General features: G+C 45.6%; 1 protein-coding gene across 15 annotated transcripts in view; it reads right to left on the bottom strand.

Annotated features, from left to right (window-relative positions):
* Positions 1 to 642: 642 nt before the first annotated feature.
* The window catches only part of SEC31A (SEC31 homolog A, COPII coat complex component), a 998,112-nt gene continuing 977,361 nt past the window's right edge, over positions 643 to 21,393 (bottom strand). For 10 of the 15 annotated variants that reach the window (XM_069626124.1, XM_069626126.1, XM_069626125.1 and 7 more), the window contains 2 exons: positions 12,628 to 12,699; positions 1,115 to 1,441 (listed from right to left, as the gene is read on the bottom strand). In XM_069626124.1, the coding sequence (XP_069482225.1) occupies positions 1,262 to 1,441; positions 12,628 to 12,699 (252 nt within the window). In that variant the 3' untranslated portion in view covers positions 1,115 to 1,261. Of the gene's footprint in view, positions 1,442 to 12,627; positions 12,700 to 21,393 lie in introns of all 15 variants that reach the window. The other 5 variants (XM_069626136.1, XM_069626132.1, XM_069626133.1 and 2 more) reach the window with 1 other exon arrangement.

Raw genomic sequence — 21,393 nt, 5'->3', positions numbered from 1 at the left:
CCTATCTGTCACAAGGTGATCAGACAATGTAGATTGTTCAATGATGAAGAAATTAGTTTTTTCTATCTTGTAGATTCTATGGGGTGAAAAACCAGAGGACTACCTCAGCTTCAACTCGCAGTTAGAATCTAAAGGGAAGCGAGGGAGGAGGAGGGCCTAGTGCCTAGCTACTCGAGGTCCCATTGATTCGGACTAAAACTACCCAATAACAAGGGTGGCAGGCTACAAATTAGAGTTTTTTCTTGATTTTAGCAAGGGAAACCTAAAGGTAATCGAGGATTCCCAGCCTGACACCGGGGACTATTTACAGCATATGAATCTATGAAAGATCAAATGCTGGAGAATGGATGGTGCTTCTGGAAGATTCTCACCAAAGTTCTAAGAGATAAGCAGGCAGACAACAGTTGTCAATCGACACCGTCCACATCGCTCACGCATCCATCCGTCCCACAATGCATTTGAAAGCATTTAAAATGTATAAAACAAACAAACAGCAGGAACACGCTATGCACTGGTGTGTTTTTTATACAAAGGTTAACAGTTCTTGTGGCATTAAACTAGTGACTGCATTCAAAGCGTGTGTACATCTAAAACAGATACAGCAACCAGACTTTCTTTTTATTGAAGAGCACAATGGCACACTTTAATAAATTAAGATGTTTATTTAAAATATTGTACGTGGTTTGCTTTTGCTATGATTCATGGCTTTTTTCCTCACTGCAAATTGACGGTCATCATTTTTTTTTTTTTACATGCACTCCCCCCTAGGAGAACTGTCTGGAAATGAAAGAATAAAAGGATTAAAACAATGGAAGTCACACACCCCTTAATCCAGCTGACATTGTGTACAAGTGACTGGAACAGGGGTGGATAAGATTGAAAAGGGTGCAGCATCTTGCAGTATTCCTTTTTTACTGTTGCTATCCACTTTATCCTCGACTATGCACCACGGCACAAAAAAAACCCTAAAAAAACAGGCGGCATATTTGATCGGTACATCATGCGCCTTAAATGGACAATACTGTATGTAATCTATTAAATATGATAACCAGTGGAGAACAGTTTACAGCAAGTAAAAAGGGGATTAAAAATAATTTGCTCCAAAATAAGATTTCTGGTCAATCGAGCAGGATTGTCTGCAAACATAGTGTAATGTCATTGACAGTATTTCTATGAAAGGTGTGCCACAGGAAACTAGCTTGCTCCAATATTTTCTTTGCAGAAGGTGCAGGGATGTGCTTCATAAAAAAAGGCAGCAGTATTAAACTCCCAGTTTGTTGGCCTGTGTGAGAACGACTTTGAGCACTGGCATGAATGCAGACGTCTCGCTGAAGTTGCTGGTGCTCACGATGTGCGTATGGATGCTCATTCCATCCATGTAGTTTCGAGCGTCAATGCTCGAGGCGATGCTGTGAAGGCCGTTAATGATTGCCGGTGAGAGCTGCAATGAAAAAAAAGGCAAGAAGCAATGTAATTATCAGAACTGCATGGTGGAGACCTTTAACACAAAATGTAATTTTAAAAAACATTTTTACAACCCACCTCATCATACTGAGCAGTTGCATAGCTAGAACGTTTGTACTACAATGTTTTCAACTAATAAGGCACAGGGCCTCATTAAGGGTCTGGTGGTTACCCTGCCAGTGATACCGGTGGGTTGCCATCGGAACAGGAAAATATTACCAGTGCCCGACTTCCCGGTAACACCAGGGGATTACAACCCAGGCGGTCTGGGAAGTCAGGCGCCAGTAATTTGCAAGTCCCCATTCCTATGGGAATTGGGACCACGGGAGCACAAGCACTATCGTTAACAATGCCAGTACTTCCGCGACGGCTTGCCTACTATGGCCGCTGTGCCCGGCAGGGTCAGTCCTGCTGGGCACAGCGGCTCTGGCCGGCAAACTCGTACTTTGATTGCTTCCCCTGACAAGCTATACCTGGGTTACATATCAACCAGGTTATGGACCCACCTGGGGGGTGTCAAGGAGGCTAAAAAGAGGTTCACATTGAGGAGGATTGCTGCGTCAGTTATGAAACCACAAGTTTAGGTTTCACCTCCCAGGCAACCCAAACACTTTGGAGCCGGCGTGTTGCTAGGTCTGGAAAAGATCAGGGGTTAAGCTAATATCGGGACTGGCGGGACTAGCTAGCATTTTGGTTGTAGCACCCGAGCTTCTATCCGGGGGTACAACCAAAAGACCTGGGGATATAGCCCCCTCAGCCCCCCCCCCACCCCCTAGCAACGCCTCTGCTTGGGAGTTTGCTCTCCCTTAAGGGGCTCAAGTGGGGTAAGTTCAGCCTTAGCGAATGATGATGATTGGTGATCACGGTTTGGAATATTTTCTCTTTTCAGCAACTTTCCCTCCATTTCTATGGAACTTTCCCCTCCATTTCTATGGACCCCCAAACTGTTTGCTTTTGTTTAACTGACGTTTTCCAGTGAAGTGAAGCCTTCCGCTTCACTCCACTGCACTTTTGCTCATTGTTATGCGTAAACCGACTAGTCCTTAAGGCTGTCAGTAACTGGGGAACTTTTTTCCCCCCTTTCGCAATATATGTTATCTATTTTTTGGGTAATCTTTTATCATTGCACAATGCACCCTACAATGCAGTGTAATGGTGTTTCTTTTATATGACCCTAGATTACACTCAAAGGAAGATTACCCTCAAAGTGATGGTTTGGTAACTTTGTATGTACCTAAAAGGCATCAGTTGCAATTCGACTATTTTTGCGGAACTTTTCTTCAGCCCTACCACATTTACCGCGTTTGGCTACTAACTGTGGCTAGAGTCCCAATATGGCCGTGCCATGAGGTTTTTGCTCGTCCTTTTGACCATCTTGTTCTGTGGCCTTCTTCCTGCCCTACCAGGTCACGAAAATCCTTTTATGGTCATGCATTGACCATGAAATCCTTAGTTTTCGTGGGCTAGTGCAGGGCCATGTGTGTGTTCCCAAGAAGTGGGCTGGGACTGTGTTTCTGTATGTCTAGGGAGTAATAATTAATAATAATAATAATAATTTGGCACTTATATAGCGCTGCAAACCCTCAGGTATCTGAGCGCTGCTTATTATTACCCACGGTAAACATGAGTTTCACCATCAGTGGTCCCGAGTGGACCACTGTTGGGGTGTGTGTGAGGGGCAGATCTTCCATTGGGTGAGCCGAGTTTCTGTTTCAAACGAATTTGTTGTTAAGAGGAGAGGGGGCAGGGGGGGGGGGAATGGGTGTGGGGGTGAAAGGTCCTGCAGCCATGCCTCAGAGATGCTGGAGAAATCCTGCAAAGAGCTAAGCATCCTGCGCAGCTGAAAAGACTGGAAGACTGCGCACCCGTCCTAAGAAGCCTCGACCCCTGGAGTGGTGGGACCAACCATTCCCGATGTTGGCACATTGCCCTGCGAAGAAGAGCCCTCGCAAGTGCCCCTGGTCCCAGTGGCTGATCAGCTCAAACTTTGGTCTACCACGCTGCAGACGTTGTGGTTCCATGTTTCAGCCTGGAACTTTGGGGACTGCCAGCTTGTCCTACAAAGGTCGTCCCAGCCAAATTTCAGCAACCACGGGACCCGAGATGAGGCCGACTCCGACCACAACTACTGTGTCCTCTCTCCTGTCGCCGTGCAACAGTGACAATCATCAGAAACTACTTTCCCACATCCAGTCGTGTGCCGAGAGGAGACCTGCACCGAAGTAAGCTGCATTCTTCAACTGCAACACATTGCACCAGCATCTGTGGCCGACCAGGGATTCACTCGAACCTGCAACTCCTGAGCACCGAGGTCCAGAGAAACAGTCCTGAAACGTGACCACTGACAACACACTGAAAACCTGCCAAGTCCCAAGAGAAACTCTGGTATGGTGGGGTGAGTTACAGTTGTACTTACTTGAACCCCTAACACCCCTTTTAAAAGTTGTCCTAACTTTTAAAACCTTTACTTACAATACTTTGGCTTTGCCATTGCTTGTTCGCGCAAGCACTCTGAAAGCTGCGAACAGTTTTATGCACTATAATAGACATATAGCTGACTTCTGTAACTGTTTTCCCATCTACAAGGCCCTCCTCCTAACATTTTATTGCCTTACAAAACTACTTGGAACTTTGAGGGCACAAGGCCCCAGTCAATGTAGGGTTAGACTTGTGAAGGTAGAGTTGTATTTTTGTGGATTGCCACTTCAAATGTAACCATACCATTTCCTTTCAGTATTGTGGAGTGGGGGTATTGTGGTTTTATTGCACTGGCTACTGTGACTATATAAATGCATCTTATTTTGAGTTTGTGCGATACTATTACCTAGTCATTTTTATAGTGCTTATATTTTCTTTTTATAACTACTTGTCTAATTGTAATAGGATACATTACCTGCAATCGTATTTCTGGTGCTTGTATGCTCTGCATAGTCCGACATTTAGTGGAAGTCGCAGAGTATTACAAGATTTGTTTTCAAAACCGAAATTGGACGTTGAAAAGGTACGATTAGTAATACTATCACTAGTGTGACGTGTACTGTACCCATGGTCCTTCACGCATCGAGGTCCCTCAGATGGTTTGTTTCTGATATGAGGTTGCATGAAGTGTAGCTTGAGTACAGATGTGATAAAGCAGAATCAGTGACAACCCAGAAAACATCCATGCGCCTTCTACTCCAGTAGGGAAGGAAGGGATGCCGCATGTGAATCTAAGCAGATACAAGCACCAGAAATACGATTACGGTGAGTAATGTATCCCTTCTGGAGCTTGTGGATCTGCTTAGATCACATGCTCTGCATAGATTAGCGAGCAGTATCTGGAGAAGGAGCTGGGAAGTTAGAGGGTACAGCTGCAAAGATGTTTAGGACCGCTTTTCTCACCTGTGAATCTGCTTTAGAGTGTGTGTCAATGCAGTAACACTGTGTGAACGTATGGATGAACTCCATGTAGCAGCTTTCAGATTGCGTCCAGAGAGATGTTTGCAATGAAAGCTAAGATAGCTCCTCTGGTAGAATGTGCCCTTGGAGTGAAAGGTAGAACTTTTTTGGATAGGGAATAGCAGAGTTGTATGCATTTGACTATCCATCTGGATTTTGTTCACATAGTACAAGACCGCCCTCCGTACAACAAGTGTATGGAGGCTTCTTTCTGCTGATTTTGAAGGATTCAGAAAGAAGGTGGGAAGTTCTATGGATTGGTTTACATGGAACTTTGAAATGAACTTAGGTGAGAACCTAGGATGTCTTCGGAGGACAATCTTGTCCTTGTGTATAATGAAAAAGGGGTCTTGTACGGACAAAGCCTGTAGCTCACCCACTCGTCTAATGGAGGCAATAGCTACCAGGAATGCAGTTTTATAGGTAAGATGCTTTAGGCTGGCCTTGTGCATAGGCTCAAATGGTGGCCCCATGAGCTTGGAGAGTAAAAACACTGAGATCCCAACCCGGGGGAGGGTTCGAAATTGGGGGGTATAGCCTCTTTACACCGTCCATGAATGCCTTAATGACAGGGTATTTTCCAACAGGACGCCTTGTACTGTGAAGTGGTGTAAGCCGATAGGGCCTCCACATGTACCTTTAAGGAATTGAATACTAGGCTGGAGTCTTGTAAGTTAAGCATGTAGTGTAGAATGTTAGCTGGAAAACTTTCTAATAGATTTAGTGACTGATGTGCACCATATCACAAATATCTTCCACTTATTTAAATAGCAGTGCCTGGTGTTGGGTTTTCGTACCTCCTTGAGGATATCCATACACCTTTGTGGAAGGTTTAAGTGGCCAAACTCTAGGACTTCAGGGGCCAAGCTGCCAAGTTCATTGATTGTGGGCATGGGTGGAGTGATGCCCCCTTGTGTTGTGTCAACATGATGGAAAGGCCCGGGAGCTTGATTGGGTCGCACATTGCCAGCTTGAGCAGATGTGGAAACCAAGGCAGTCTCGCCCACATTGGAGCAACCAGGATCAGGGTTACATGTTCCTGGTGCATCTTGTGCACAATCCTGCTCAGGAGTGGTGTCTGGCGGGGGGGAGGGGGGTTCTGTTATCTGGGGGAAGCCTAAGCAAATTTCCCTGACCAGTTCTTCCATAGGGCGTTCCTCTTGGACCCTGGCTGGGGAAACCTGTACCTGAAGTATGGGCATTGTGTGTTTAGCTTTGTGGCGAACAAGTCTAGTGGGGAGTGACCCCATAGTGAGAATATTCTGTCTAGGATATCTGTTGAGTTGCCACTTGTGTTTTTCTGGTAGAGGGTGTTTGCTTAAAGTATCTGACAGAGAATTGAGTTCCCCTGGAACATGTTGGGATGTAAGAAACATGTTCCGCTTGAGTGCCCACTTCCATATTTTCTGGGATAGCTTGGACAGACTTAGAGAATGTGTGCCTCCCTGCTTGTTGAGATAGAATATGGCTGTGGTGCTGTCTGTGAGGACCTGCACCGCCTGACCCTGGAGATGTTGCGGAAAGGCCTGAAGAGCCTGGAGGACGGCCAAGAGCTCCAGGCAGTTAATATGTCTTTAGGCAGTAGCAAGTGTCCACTGTCTGTGGGCTGTGTGGTGGAGGTAGTGCACCCCCCCCAAACCAGCGAGTGAGGCGCCTGTAGTTAGGATTGCTTGGGCTGGTGGAGCTCGAAAAGGTTTTCCTTTTAACAAGTTGTCCTTGAACCAACAGCGAAGAGCCTGAACAAGGATTAGCCAAACAACCCCTGGATCATCCCACTATTCGCTTGCCTGAGACCACTGTTTTGCTAACCATTCCTGCATTGGACGAATGCGCGCGTGAAAAACTAAATAAATGCAAGAGACCATCATCCCTAGCAAGCGCATTGCTTTGAGTACAGTTATCTGGCGGCCAACCTTGTATTGAGGTACCTGCAACAGCATATTTTGTACTCTCTCGCTTGAGGTGAATGCCAGCTCCTCTTTTGTGTTTAGGATAGCACCCAGAAATTGTGGGTGGGGACTAGACTTGATTTTTTCTCTTTAATGGAGAAACCCAGATTGAAGAGTAGGTTTGTTTTTTGCACATTTAACATGCAAATTTGAGGCGATTCCCCGGTGATCAACCAGTCATCCAGGTAAGGGTAAACCGGGACTTTCTGTGGTGAACACTCTTGGTGCTGAAGTGATGCCAAATGGGAGTACTTTGAAGTGGTAGTGTACTCCCGCCATCTTGAAATGCAGGTATTTTCTGTGCGGAGGGTGCACATGAAAGTATGCATCTTTCATGTCCAATGTCGCCATTTAGTCTCCCCGTTTCAAGAGTGAAATCACCGTCTGAAGCGTGGTCATGCAAAACATTTGTGCTTTGACCCATCTGTTTGCGGGGTGAAGATCTAGTACTGGGTGCATGTTAAGGTCCTTCTCTGGCACAAGGAAGTACGTTGCTGGTTTACCTGGTTTGCCGGGACAATTTCTATTGCCTCCTTCTCGAGCAGCACCTTCATTTCCTGCAGCAGTATAGCTGTTTCTTCTGCTGTTAGTTTCTCCTGTCTTGGTGGGTGGTATGGGTGGTTTCTGAAGCAACTCGATGCAGTACCCGCCTGTTACGGTGGACAACACCAACTTGTCCGATGTTATCCCCTCCCATGCGTAGGTGAATTGTGCAATTCGGCCTTCTCCTGCAGTGGCATGGGAGGGGACCTGAAACTGTGTGCCATTGCTTGGGAGGGGCTGAGCCTCTCCCAGGTGAGGTTCTGCCTCTTGTATTACCTCTTTCAAAGCTGGACGAGGAACCTTGGCCTTGTGACTGGCCCCAGGACGAGGATTGTCCACCTTGAGAATAGTGAGAGGAGCGTTGTGCGCCCTGGCCCCGAAATCTTTTAGAGTTTGGGGAACAGTGATGGGAATAAGGGCTATTTGTTGACTGTCCAAGGGATTTGAGTGTATCGTACTCGTCCTTGGCACTTTTGAGGGCGCCCGCTACGGACTTCTCAAATAAAACATTTGGTTCTGTTGGCATGTTTAAGAGGGTTGCTTGAGTCTCTAGCTTAAACCCTGACTGCCTAATCCAGGCATGCCGCTTAATAAGCGTCCCCTCTGCTATGATACGTTTTGCAGTTATCCGCTGCATCCAGATTGTTTTTCAGAATGAAGTTGGAGATTCGTTTGCCTTCTGAGACGGTTTTAAGGAGTTGAGTCTTTAGTGGCTATGGGACAGTTTCTAGTTGTTCCAGCTCATCCAATTTATGGCAGCCCTAACTAGCTAACAGTGTCGTGTTGTTAGCAATTATTGTTTGGTATGCCGCAGAAGAAGCTACCTTTCTCCCAAACGTATACATCTTTATACTCTACTTGTCTGGTGGGGCTCCTGCAGATGCCAGAGGAGTACCTGCCCTTTTTCTGGTGGTGGTGACCACTAGAGAATCTGGTCTGAGCTGGCCCCTGATATACAGATGGTCAGTGGACGCAGGTCCGAATAGCTTTTCTATCCTTGGATTAACCGCTCTTGTAAGATTAGACGTTCGCGGGGACGGTTGGATACACCTCTGGACTGACTGCAGGAGAGGTATAAATTGGGTGGCAGATGTCTTGTCCCCCAGGATATCCTCCACAAAGTCCTTATTGACCTGTGTCGCCTGAGTGTTGATATGTTGCGCTGCCTTAATTAGCAGTTAATTATACTGGAGTTGGTTGTCAACTGGATCATCGTCTTACAACTGGTCTTGGCCATAGAGGTCCCCCTGAGACCCTACTTGATCATCATAATATGAGTCCTGAGATGGGTCTTGGTATTGAATGATGTCTTTAAATGCCGAGGCCAGAGTGCCTAGAGCAGAGGTGTTTGGCTGTGGCTCAAGGTGGGACTTTTTTGGCAGGGGGTGGCTCTGCTGATGCCCCTGGCTGTGAGGCGTCTCTAAGAACAGTCAATTGGTCGGGGTGTTTGTCCATGAAATCCACAAAACAGGACATTCTCCCTAAAATTGTATTAAATTGTTCTGGTGTAAAATGACATGAGGGAGGGAAACCTGTGATGACAAGGCCCTGGGAGGGAGTGACATCCTTAACAGGGGTGGGTTTGGAGGGAATGCTATCTTTATGGCGCATAGCCCCAGAGAGGGTGTCTGTAGTGTTAGAAAGCTGTCTGGGTGTCTTTTTAGGCCAAAGGTGTCAAAATTGTGTGTTTTTTCGGCAACCTTACCTTGAGTAGTGAAGCACTGACGTGCTTCTTGATTAGCGCTTGTATTTTTGGCGCTTTTTTAGGGGACGCCGAAATGCCTTTCGCTGCCTGTTCTTCGGTGCTCGAAAGGAGGGTCTTTTTATATGTATCTGAACCGACCTTCACTTTCGGTTTTTGGAAACTGCCATGAGGCGAAAGCATGCGCAATGGCCTAGAGGACAGTGAGGAATCTGAGGCTTTATCCCCGGTCCCCGCATGGGCCTCGCCGCTCAATAGTGTCACTGAGTGTCGGCCGTGGGGTATGTCCTTTGCGCATGTGTGTGTGCCCTGGCCGCCGGGGGTCTTCTCCATCACAGGATCTCCGGCCTTCTTCTCAGAGTCGGGGGCCTGCACTTTGGGTTCCAACGGATCCAGCTCGACCTCTGTGTCACTCATGATCCCGTAGCTGCCCTCGCTGTAGTCTTCCATTACGTCTATGGAAGTCTCAGCCTGTATGGCGTGAGAGGCACAGCATCTCGTCCCCGGTTCCTTTAGGGTTTTCGGCGAAAAAGCAGCCACGATTTAGTGCTTTTTGGCGGGATCCCTCAGGGGATAGTGATTGCACACTCGGTGCGTGTCTTTCCACAGGAATTTACAGTGGCAGGAAGGACAACATTTAAATGGAGTTTTGTCCCTTATGATTTAAAAGTGCAGTTTGGCAAAAATAGAAGAAAGGTGATAAGGTGATGGGACAAACATTCTCTAAAAGAAGTCAGTATAGAGACCCCCGCCCCCCCGCTCCTGATTGTAATGGGCCGGACCCCGAAGAGGACCGCAAGGCCGTGTCTGGTTATCGATCGATCAGTCGTCGATGAGATGAGTGTTCGTCAGGAGCCGTCGAGTGGTTGAACAGTCATGCAGCGTAGCGAACAACAAAGTAAGAAAGTCTACAATTAAAACTGCAGTAAATCAAAGGCATCAGCCAAAAAGAGAAATCTGCATTTGCGACCGACTTCGATGGCAGAAAAAAATTATCTTATCGTCAAGGACCATGGCTACAGTACATGTCACACTAGAGATAATATTACTAATCATGCCCAGTCGACATCCGTTTGAGTTTCGAAAACAAATCTTGTAATACTCTGCGACTTCCACTAGATGTCAGACTATGCAGAGCATGTGATCTAAGCAGATCCACAAGCTCCAGAAACTTGATTACTTACCTTGTGAACTCATTGTGGACCCTTGACAAGTCTCACCTTTTCCTGAGACTTCACCTTGATCAATCTCCAGGGTACCTTGATTGGTTTGGCTACAGCTCCCATAGTTGTCCCTGTTCATTAACTAGGTTGGCTTCCTATACATCTGTCCATCAGGCCAGAGCATAGAAATCCAGTCCAAACAATCAACTTGATGGTGATATGCTCAATGAGCATACCTAAATTAGAGAGACGCCTTTCCTCTATTATGACGATCCAAGGCTCAAGATGCCGGTTAGACTAATGGCTTGCCCAGTGAGATAGCAGTGGATGGAGAAGTGAAAGACAACCCACCCACCCCACGAGAGTTGGAGCCAGTGAGGGTTCCATGTGTTAAAATTGCAGCAAAAATTGCTGTTTACACAAAAAATCACGGCAAAAAGGCTGTGGTTTTGCCGCCGCAATCCATGTAATGGATACGGGGGGACACCCCCGCTCTTCTTAAATGGTATAATGGGTACACCTTTACCGGGTCAAACCATGGCATTTTTACCCCGATTTCTTTTACAGGTGACTTTTTTGCCGTGATTTTATCACTGCATACCCCAGTGAGAGATCTTTCCTCCCATAAGGGGAGTGTGTACATTGGGGGCTCGGTTGGAGTGGGGAAGTGGGTCATGGCACAACATTCTGAATTAGAGGAGCTGAGGCAGCTGAATCAAAGCTGCTTCTCGAATTGGGATCAGCATAGCAGTGTTGGAAGGCTAGCCTCTGGAAGGAGGATGACTGCTTCCTGGGGTGAACTTCACTTGCAGGGATGGGAGGACAGTACATTATTACAGAAAATTGCTATTCAACTAGGGAGAAACTGCAGTGAAGGCTGAGAGCAAAGTGAAGAAAGCAAACAGTGACTCTTAATCCCTGCTGTAGGTCCACAGGCAGCGCTGTGGAGGGGGTGGATACACAAGCTCCGGAGTCTGATATGACTAGTACTTTTCAGAAAGGTCCTGGTAGATACTGTCACTATCATGAGATGGACCAGGATTAGCGGTCTGGAAATAAAGGAGAATCATTTGCTGAGTAAACAGACACGCCTCCAAACAGAAAACCCCTCAAGACCTTTGAGGGAAAGATGGTGAATGTGAAAAGTGACCTGCAGGAGTTATCAGTAACAAGGGGGAGGTTTATCAATGGCTAGAAAAAGCAAACAAAATTCCTGATGAGCAGAGAAGGGCACAGTGTTCGGTGTACCTAATGAACTATGCGTTGTCTTACATACGCTTGTTGACAACGTATGTTCTTTGATAGCCAAACATATCCATATTGCCATTGAAATGGCATTGCGCCCGACAATGAGGGAAAGGATCATGTGTGGATAAGCAGGATAGCTATGCATCTTTGATGGGATCCATGTGATTGAGGTTTCCAGATTAGAACTGTAACCATGGCCAGAAGTAAAATAATGTTGGGTATCCCGAAGACACTGGCTGAGCGGGAGGTGAGAATGCCTGTATGGAGTGCTGCCAAGTTTGTTGTGGAGCATGTCACTAAAAATGCACTCACTGGCCCAGACACAGCCATGTTCTATCTCGTGGAAAATTAAGGAGGTGCCCAGTAGTGTGGAGGAAGTGGTTCTGATATTATTCCCCAGGTACAGTAGCACCTGCAGGAGTAATCCATTCAGCAATAGTGAGGTTGGTGGGAGAAGGAGGGGGTGTTCATTCAAAACGTTAAGTGTTTTTACTGATTCAGGCTTGCTTCTTGCTAAGGCAATCCCCTCCCACAACCTGCAGTTCACCCCCCCCCCCCCATCTCCCTTTTCCATCATCAAACCTCCCTTCCCCTTTTGTCTTGCCTTTCATATTGTTTTTCACAAGGAGTGTAAAGTTAAAGGAAATCTGTTCCCTCACACCAAATACAGCCTCTACACCTCCCTGCCATTGCCAGTCTATCCTAGCCTTTTTATCTGATCGCAAATTGTTTGTGCAACTTCTGGTTCACCTCCCACGTCTTACAGTTTTGAACCTTAAAAGGAGCTCCGAGACCTGCAGGGTAGGGCCAGCAATGGAACAAAAATTCAAATAAAATAAAATGCTGGGCTTACATGTGGCTTTATACCTGCCATATACTAGAAATATATCGGTGTCAAATCTGAAAACCCAGTAAAAACGACAAAAAAGGTGGCCCATAATTAATTCAATGCATGAGGAGGGGGATTTTATTTATATATGTAAGGTATGCTTGAATGTGGTTGAATATTTTTCACTACTCTAAAAAGGTCAATTTACGGCACAGCTACAAGGTCAAAACAGTAGATGCAATGTGAGACTTGCTTCCTAAAACTATGTAGGAAAATATGAGAAATAATTACCGTTTGCTCCCGAAGTTTATCATAGAGAGACTCCAAGCGCTTGTTGGCATCATCCAGTTTCCGCTTGGTTTGCTGCAGAAATAAAACATAATTCATAGTATTGATAACAATTTACTTTGAGACAACACCTCCTGTTCGGAGTTAATGTGAAAAGTGAACAGATTATAGGATAAAAGGCACCGGCACCAGAGCTTACACAGTGATTTGCCATTTGCTGCAATATGGGACCCTTAGTGTAATCATCAAGTAATAACACAATGTAAAAAAAAAAAATATCAAGGAAGCAGTGCAGTCAGATAACGGCGAATGAGGCACAAGTTACTGTCAAATAAACGACTGTGGTTTGAATGAGTTTCTTGCATTAAGGAACAGCTTATTATAGAGCATGCTGGTTCCCATTTATTTTGCAATATAGTTAATAAAAACAAGGCCATTATGCAGTCTCTTTTGGCTCATGCTAATGGGGAAACTGATCAGTCCATAAGACTAACAGTACTGAGAGGCTATGGGCCTCATTACAAGTTCTGTGGTGCAATTACTGCTCTTTTTACACCACACTATCAAATTCAGATTTGGGATAAAAGTGGAGGACTTGCCTCTAGCAAAAAGCTTGAGGTAAACCATCCACCTTTCCTCTGAAAATTGTCAGAATTACCCATTGCGGAAATCTTGTAATACTGTGGAAAGCCTATTGGACCGAGCGGTGGTAACGGCAAACATGTTTGGCAGTAATTTGGTGGATTTACAGCTCAATTACTGCCAAGCATGTAATGAGGCAGCAGGTGTCTCTTTGTGGATTTCTTGTATTTTTACAACTGAGCACATCACCCTAAAGTGAAGTGCATTTAGGATACTTTGTATCCTTATAACATTTTCTGCAATGTCTTTTTGGTTTCGGTTACAATGTTCTTAAGTTGTGCGGGTGGCAGCGGATATTTTTGTATTGTGTTTTATACTTTTTACTTGTGCACTTTTGCATTTACCGCAGTTGGTTATTAAAGAAAGATGGCCATGCCATAAAGTTTACATCTGTCCATTGGACATATTGTTCTTTGCCTTCTTATTGCCTAGTTAAGTCAGGAATTGACATATAGGAAGCCCATTCCTGGGGAACACTGCTACTTTCTCGACAAAGAGGTGGTTTGTGTGTGAGCCCGGATGTGGGTGATGGGACTATCTTGCCCCAGTACATATACTGGTCCCCTAAATATCTGTTGCTGGGCAGATGTTATGGACACTGGCTATCCACGATTGGATTGCCACTGCCAGCTTAATGATGCAGATCCTTAGCATTGGTGGGCTTGCACAAGCCCCCAGCCCAAATCTTAGACAAAAGGTGGACTCCTGCAGCGATTCGACAGACCATCATTGGAGCCAAGACCCATACGAATAAGATAAGGCTGATGATGCCCCGAGGACGACTCCAGCTCTCACTCCTGGCCTACCTCGCTGCAGCCATCACCATTCCTAGTCATTCCTTGGAACCTGGGAGGGTCTTCCGCTTGTACTACAAGACACCTGCATTTTCAGCCTTCTTGCATCAACAGAAGCTGCGCTGGCCCTGCTACTTTGTTTGTCCATTGAAGATCGCCTGGTGTCGCCTGACCGCGGTGACTCCTGTTGCAATTGATCTTCTTAGCTCCTTGGATGTGTCCTGAAGTTGTCTGCCCTGTAGATGTCTTCATCTAGGCGTTCAACTGGAAGGTGAGTGGAACAGAGATCCAAGCACTGCAACCGATCGAAAGTAAATCCAGACGCTGAAAAGGACTTCTGCATCTGTAACCCCTGGGCCTCCCTCGACAGGACCAAGCACAGAAGACTGTGCCCCCAATGGAATCAAGAACCTCTGCAGTGATCTCTGGAGAAATTAGAGTCAGGGAGTAAGTTAACATACCTGTTCCTTTCCTCCCCGTTCCCCCCATGGTTACATGAGCATAAAGTCCAGTCCCCATCTTATTCTTTACTGACTTTGGTTGATGGAGGCCTGGTCAAAGATCACTTCCTAGACCTATCCTAGTGTCTGGGATTGAGTGAGCTACTTACCTGAACTTTGCTTGTCTTTTTAAACTTTTGTATCATAACCACTGGCATCGTCCAATCACAAAGTAAACCTACCTGAAAAGTCTTAATTGAAAACTGATGACTTTAGGGCACAAGTGCTCAAACCATTTTAGGGCTGGACATACTAGGTTTTAGGGGAACAGTTCTATGGTTATTCTAACGCGTGTTTTACTGAATTCCATCCAGTACTTAACTGTTTTACACTTGTTAATGAATCAAATGATTTATTTTTTCTCCCAAAGGTGAACATATATATATTTGTTGTATACTAATTGTGTGACAATATTTGCCCAGAGGTTTTATCCACTTAGTGTGGAATAATAAATGACTATATTTTTGCACTTGCCTGTCAAACTGGAATTATTGGTGGCGTTCTGTGTGGATTCATTGTTGCTCTGGACCACTCACACCCCTCCCGAGTTTATGCCTTGCTGCTTTGCTATGTTACCTTGATTGGGTTTGGCTAGACTTGAGTGTCACAGATGTCCCTAATGTTCTCTCTCTAATGGTCGACCTATTTTGGTCAGCAGGTGTTGAGATGGATTTCTATAATCTGGCCTGGTGGGCAGATTTTAGGAGGTCACCATATTTAAAGTGAAAAGGGGAACTCAGAGGTTAGCCAAACACAATCAAGGTAAGCGTGGAGCATGGTCAAGGCTTATTCTCAGGAGAAAGTGAGTGGGGGTTGGGGTCCACAATGAGTACACACAGTGAAGCACACAATAATTCAATGTAGACAGGTAAGTACAAACATACTCCATTATAGGCCCAGAACACATCAGAAAATGAAACAAGTAGGTAGTAATCTCAAACAATACTCAATTATCAAACAAATATACAGTCCCCTTTATAATAACTTAGCCAACTAAAGCAAGGTTAGTGATGCAGTAGACTGAAACCAGTTCACAAGAATTATATATTTTATACCCTAACTTTATAAATCCAATCCCTATGATGTGTAGGGCCTTGTGCCCAAAAGTCACAAAGTTTCTTCTTAGGTGAGGGGACCAATTTAGAAAGGGTTCTTGTGGTAGTGAAAATGTCCCAGAAGATATTTCAACAAGTTACATGTATGTAAAATATTATTTTTATCTTTCGGATACACACTTTTAGATCCGATGATCAAAAAGCAATGGAATGAAATGCCCAAAGTTTATTCTAAGGTTTGTTCTAAGGAAACCAGGGTGAGGTGAATGCATTGCAACTACTTACCCCACTGACTCAGAATTTCCCAGATGACTAGGTATGTCAACTGGGGTGAGGGTGGGTCAGTGTAGCTGCCCTGGAGCTGCAGGTGCAAGGGTTCTTCCGGTCGGTTACAGGAGCATAGTGCAACACTCTGCGAAGAGGAAACGCAGAAGGCACCAATGCACACCTCTTGAGGACACTTCACCAGAAGTGGGAAGGCGGGTTCCAACAACGGCTACCACACAGCAGGTGTCTTTCCAGTCAAGGTTGAAGACAACCTTGCAGAGCAGGATCCCTTAATCATGGGAAGCTGAAACCTGACAGGAAGGAGACTTGTAGCAGGAGCTGGTGACCACTTTAGTTCTATCGACAAATACAAAACAGTGACGATTATACCAAGGTAGCCCACTGGATAGCTGGTCAGTCCACCGGGTGGTCCAGGGACACTTCCGAAGACTCATGATAGATGGATCCTCGAGAATGTTTGGAGAGTGGTTGGTCCCACAGGTCCACGGGTTCAGGCACCACTCAGGGCCTTCGCAGATCTGGTAGTGAAACATGGTTTCACCAGGACAAACGCAGCAAGGGATGCCAGGCCTCTTCGGGAGTCATCACAGATCTTTAGGCCGGCTGCTCTTCTACATAGGATACTTGGCTCCAACGCTGATCTTAAGAAATGACTGCAGGATCATATTACCTCGCTGGAAGCACGTCCAAGCCCACCAATGGTAAGGAACTGCACCAGTCAAACAGCCAGCAGTGGTCCAATCAGGGACCACTGTGGGCTTCTCATGCCACACACCCAGACTCTCTGGCACCACCAATGTTGAGTGGGACCAGACAGACCCACCTACTTCCTGGGCCACACACTAAGGCATCACTAGCCTGTGAAAGCGGCAGCTTTACCATACAAGTGCATGACCTTAAATGGGATTTCATGACCTGAGAAGGCAGGAAGAAGGCCAAACAACAATATGGCCTAACGACAAGCAAATAATTTCGTGGCATGGCCATTTTAGGGCACTAGTTATGTGTAGTAGCAATACGCGGTAACATCGATTGAGTGCACTAAAAAGTGTGCAAAAATGTGAAAAATTGATCTGCTGCCACCAGCTTGTCTTTAGGCACTGTAAGGGTGCAGAAGTAGGATACCGACACCGTTTTTGGCATTTTAATAATTAAAGACTTTTATGAATACCCAAAAAAGGAAAAGAAAAGCCCATTTTGCCCTACTTACTACGAGTGGTTGCCCTACCTCAACAGAAAACTGAGGACATGGTCAGGATCCGTAAAGTAAAATGTCAACAGTCCTGTGTCTAAACCTATTTCTGTCCCTTACACTCATCAATTTAAGAAAACAGGATGTCGCCTTGCTTCCAGAAGGAGGTATTTTCCCACTCTGGATGCCAACTCCCAAAAGCGCAGTTCCTCTGCCTAGAATGTCTATAGTTCAATGTTCAAACCAATACAAAGAAAACCCAGCTCTCCAATCTCAGGCAGGGAACCTCTTCCTAGGCTCCTGTTCCCTTTCCCCCATAAACAAAGGTTCCTCACAATCTTCTGTCAGGATCCTCCTCCCAAGCCGTGGCACAAAATAATCCTTAGCTATTGTTTGTCAGGCCTGGTTCACTAACCTGCCAGGCCATACCACAAACTTTCCAAATGGTGTATCAAGTCTTCTTTACTAGCATGCCAGACTTGATGTTCGCAGCTTTTATTTCTCTTGCACTGCATTAACGGGATTCCTGTGCCCACTTATTGTCCATTTGGACAAACCTGGTATACTCTCTTGCCAGATACTATCCCTCGTATCAGAGTATGTGCCTTCGCTGCTATCTCATTGTACCCCTTGGTATGGGTTTATCTGTTTCCCCAAGTTCTCATATCTTTAGGTTTCCTCTTTCATCCTCTTGTAATCTTCAGTGTGTTTTATATGGTTTACACAGTTTGTATCAATTGGTATCAGATTCCTTTCACCCCATTGTGCTCTTTGAGATGTTTTCATGTGATTTACAAAGTTCGTATTAATCTGTATGGGATCCCTTTCGCCCCCTGTGCTCCTCTGGATGCTTTCATGTGATTTACAAAGTTTGTATGCGTTCCCTTTTGCACCCTTGTGCTCTTCAGGAAACGTTTACAATGCTGCTTAATTCCTTTAGCTCCCTTAATGCTGCGCTAACCGGCCCTTTCCCTACCTTAGGGACGTCTTGGCACATTCTCTGGTCCCTTCTGCGGCTGGAGCTGAGGTTTGTCCTTGCTGCCTTGCGCAGCTTTCTCCTTTGCGCGGCTCCAGATTCTGCTATATGCCTTCGGCTGCTTGCGTCCTTGATCTCCATCTGCTTTCGCCAATCTGTCTTCCCGCTTCTCTGCCCCGAGCCAGGTCAGTCTTGGCAGGAGCTCCTGGATACTTGCGACCATTGGCAGCTCAGGTTCTAGCCTTCTTGTCTTTTGCTTTGGTGCGACCGTCTCGCTCCCTGCTCCTCCAGGACTGGCATGATGAGATGGAAAGTCCTTCCCTTTTTATGATCAGGGTTCTTGTTGGATAACTGTACTGCGTGTGCTGGTTCCGGAGTGGGCCTTCTCCTCCTTGCACCATCTTCCCAGTTGTAGTGGTATTTTGCATCCAGATTAAGTGAGTCTCCCTCTTGCTCGTCCTCGTCTCAGTCCTTTCTTGGACTTCCCTCTACCATACTGCAATACATAGTGGCGTGGGGAACCAGAGGGACCAGAGTGGGGTTCAAGGAGGGTGTGGATACCAAAAGGCCCAATGAATACCACGTTCTCCCAGGGCCATATTCACCAATTTCATGAAGGTTTTCCCACCCCATGAGAGCCACCTGCTGAGCACCACGCCCAGTGGGACCATCAGGTAGCAGCCTCACCTTCTTAGCCTAATGGAAAGGTGCCTCCCACAAAGAAGATGGGACAATACCCTTGGATTCGTCACAGCTGTTAGGACAGTTTTTCTAAATTCCACTCAAAAGGGACTTTATGATGCATTGTACACATAAAGCTTTATTTATATAGACAAAGGCAAGAATTCTTTTAGAAAGTTAACTATTAGAAGTGAAACACATAAAAACCAATACAATGCTTATGGTAAGTAAACCAAAGCATAAATCACATTTAGAATAGCAGAATACTATTGAAGGGGAGTAAAACCACATTAGTAGACTTTTAGAATGACTATGTAATTCAAGGAAAGCAGACCTTATTGGTAGTAAACAATGTTACTTATTCAGTTTGAGGAATAATATAGCTATACCACCAATGTTATAAGTACCTGGCCACTTAGATAAACTATTCTGTTTCAGGAATACAATTACACTACCGACCTAACAGGTAAGCACTTTGCAGCATACGTCACTTATTCTTCTTTCAGGAATGATACAGTTACACCCATATTACTTTTTAGAATAGTGGAACACAATTCAAAGGTAAGCCTTAACTTAAGAATTACTTTTCAGAATGGCAGTATGCACTTCAACGGTAAGAACTCAGTATTACACATTTAGAATGGCATTATGCCATTCAAGGTGAGTAAAACCCTATTGGTAATAAACGCCTACACTTTTTCTTTTTCAGGAATATGTAGTTATACCAACATTACTTTTCAGAACAGTGGAACACAAGTCTACGGTAAGCAATAAAATACTTTTCAGAATGGCTGTAAGCAATTCACAAGTAAGAACTTTGTAACATTCTGTTTTAGGAGTATACAGTTACAACAATAACACATAGCAAGTAAGTACTTTGCAACACTTGTTATCTTTTCTAGAGAGAGGCATTATGCTTTAGAAGTCCTTCCCTATTCTAGGGCATGAGTGTTCTCAGAGGCAGAAGAGGGACACAGGTGGTCCAGTGGCCAACAGTAGGCAAGTCAGGATAGGACACAGATGCAAGAAAGACTGAGTTCCAGAGGATTTCCTGTCCAACAAGTGTTAGTGGAAGTGTTCTGGGACTTTGTAGAAGGATCCCTACATGTGTTCCAGCGTTAGGACTGGGCGAATGGTATGGCGAACTCCCAAACACACAAATCACCACCCTAGCCACACAGGAGAGAAAAGACTTTGGGTAAGTATTACCCTCAGCCACACAGTACCTTAGCAGTGAAGACCTTGCTGATAGACGCCTTCCCGATGCAGCAGCACAGGACCCGTCTCTGGATTCTAGGTCATGGCGATGAAAGCAAGGACACTGGATGGGAACTTGCAGCAGCAGTCAACAGAGAAGGCTCCAACAAAGGATTCTTTGGTGCTTCTCGCAGCGCTGTGGATTTGACACCCTTTTCAAGGTACTAGATGTGGAATGGTCGCCATCTGATCAATTCGCCTTGCTATCTTGGTCCAGCACTCTGGTGAGGGGACTTCAAGGAGTGGAATCTTGCTTCAGGAGGTCCAATGTGATCCCCAAAGTTTTAGCGAGATTTGTTCTCGCAGAGCCCGTTAGGTAAGAGTTTCATATTAATGATACAACCTCCTGACCTGTGTCAACACCAGAACATTTTGCTGGACTGGTAGATTAAGTTTTCCCTTTATCTCAGTGAGTGGGAACCTTTTTCCACACTCACAGAATCTTTTACTCTTGTCATGGGTGTCAATTATAAGACTCTCCACAGTGACTTAAGTTATCCTCTAACAACTTTTTGGCAATACATGCCTATTGTTGTTGGGTTGCCCTAGGGGCTCCCCTTTTAACTTTCTCTGACTAAACCTGTGAGAACTACAGTTCCCAACGGTAAAAAGGATCCCTTTTACATTTTATTAGGCGAGACCAACACCCCCCACCTTATGTGGAGTGCTGGGGAGAAAACGAGTATCTCCTTTCTCATTTTAAATGTAACATTTATGATACAAGGACAAACATACCTTTAATGGCTGGAGGCAGTGAACCTTTTTATTAATTCAGGGCACCTTTACCGCAGGCTTTACCCACAGCCCCGGTAAAGGCAGCCCTGGGTGCTCATTTTACCGAAATGGCCCAGTCTTCTTTTTTCACCATTTTAGCGTTTGTTCTTTCTTGTTCCTTCTCCTAACATCCAGGGTGGGAAATTCCTTCGTGTTAACTTTATCTTCGGTCGGTATCCGGTGGATTCCCTGCCTAGGCTCCAGAGTGTCTGTGAAGGCAGGAAGCGAGTGAGGAGTCCAAAACTCTGCAGCCCTTTGTCTTCTGGCCTGACTGCGAGAATCCAGTTCAGTCGACCTTCGGACTGTGAAAACGAGGACCTCGACCCAGAGCCTGGTGAGACCCACTAGCCTCAAGACCACCTGTATTTTGAGCCACCCCATGTTGTGCTGCAACCTTGCGGAGCTGCAATACTCCAATACCCTGGGACCTCGAGCCATTGTGCGGTGGACGGTCTTCCGAACTCCAAATCTCGCTGAAACTTCATGGGCATCCTGCTGGATCACCAGAGGCACGATTCAGGTCCAAAATGTCCCATCGTCAGAGTGCTGGACCTTGCAAACAAAGAGAAACCGACCAGCGATATTAGTCTTCTTCTGTGCTCCTAAAAAG

The sequence above is a fragment of the Ambystoma mexicanum genome, chromosome 6p, assembly GCF_040938575.1.
Source record: "Ambystoma mexicanum isolate Mex_15411 chromosome 6p, UKY_AmexF1_1, whole genome shotgun sequence".
NCBI classification, from domain to species: domain Eukaryota; kingdom Metazoa; phylum Chordata; class Amphibia; order Caudata; family Ambystomatidae; genus Ambystoma; species Ambystoma mexicanum.
The sequence above is the reverse complement of the archived record's forward strand: the minus strand, read 5'-3'. Positions and strand labels throughout refer to the sequence as shown.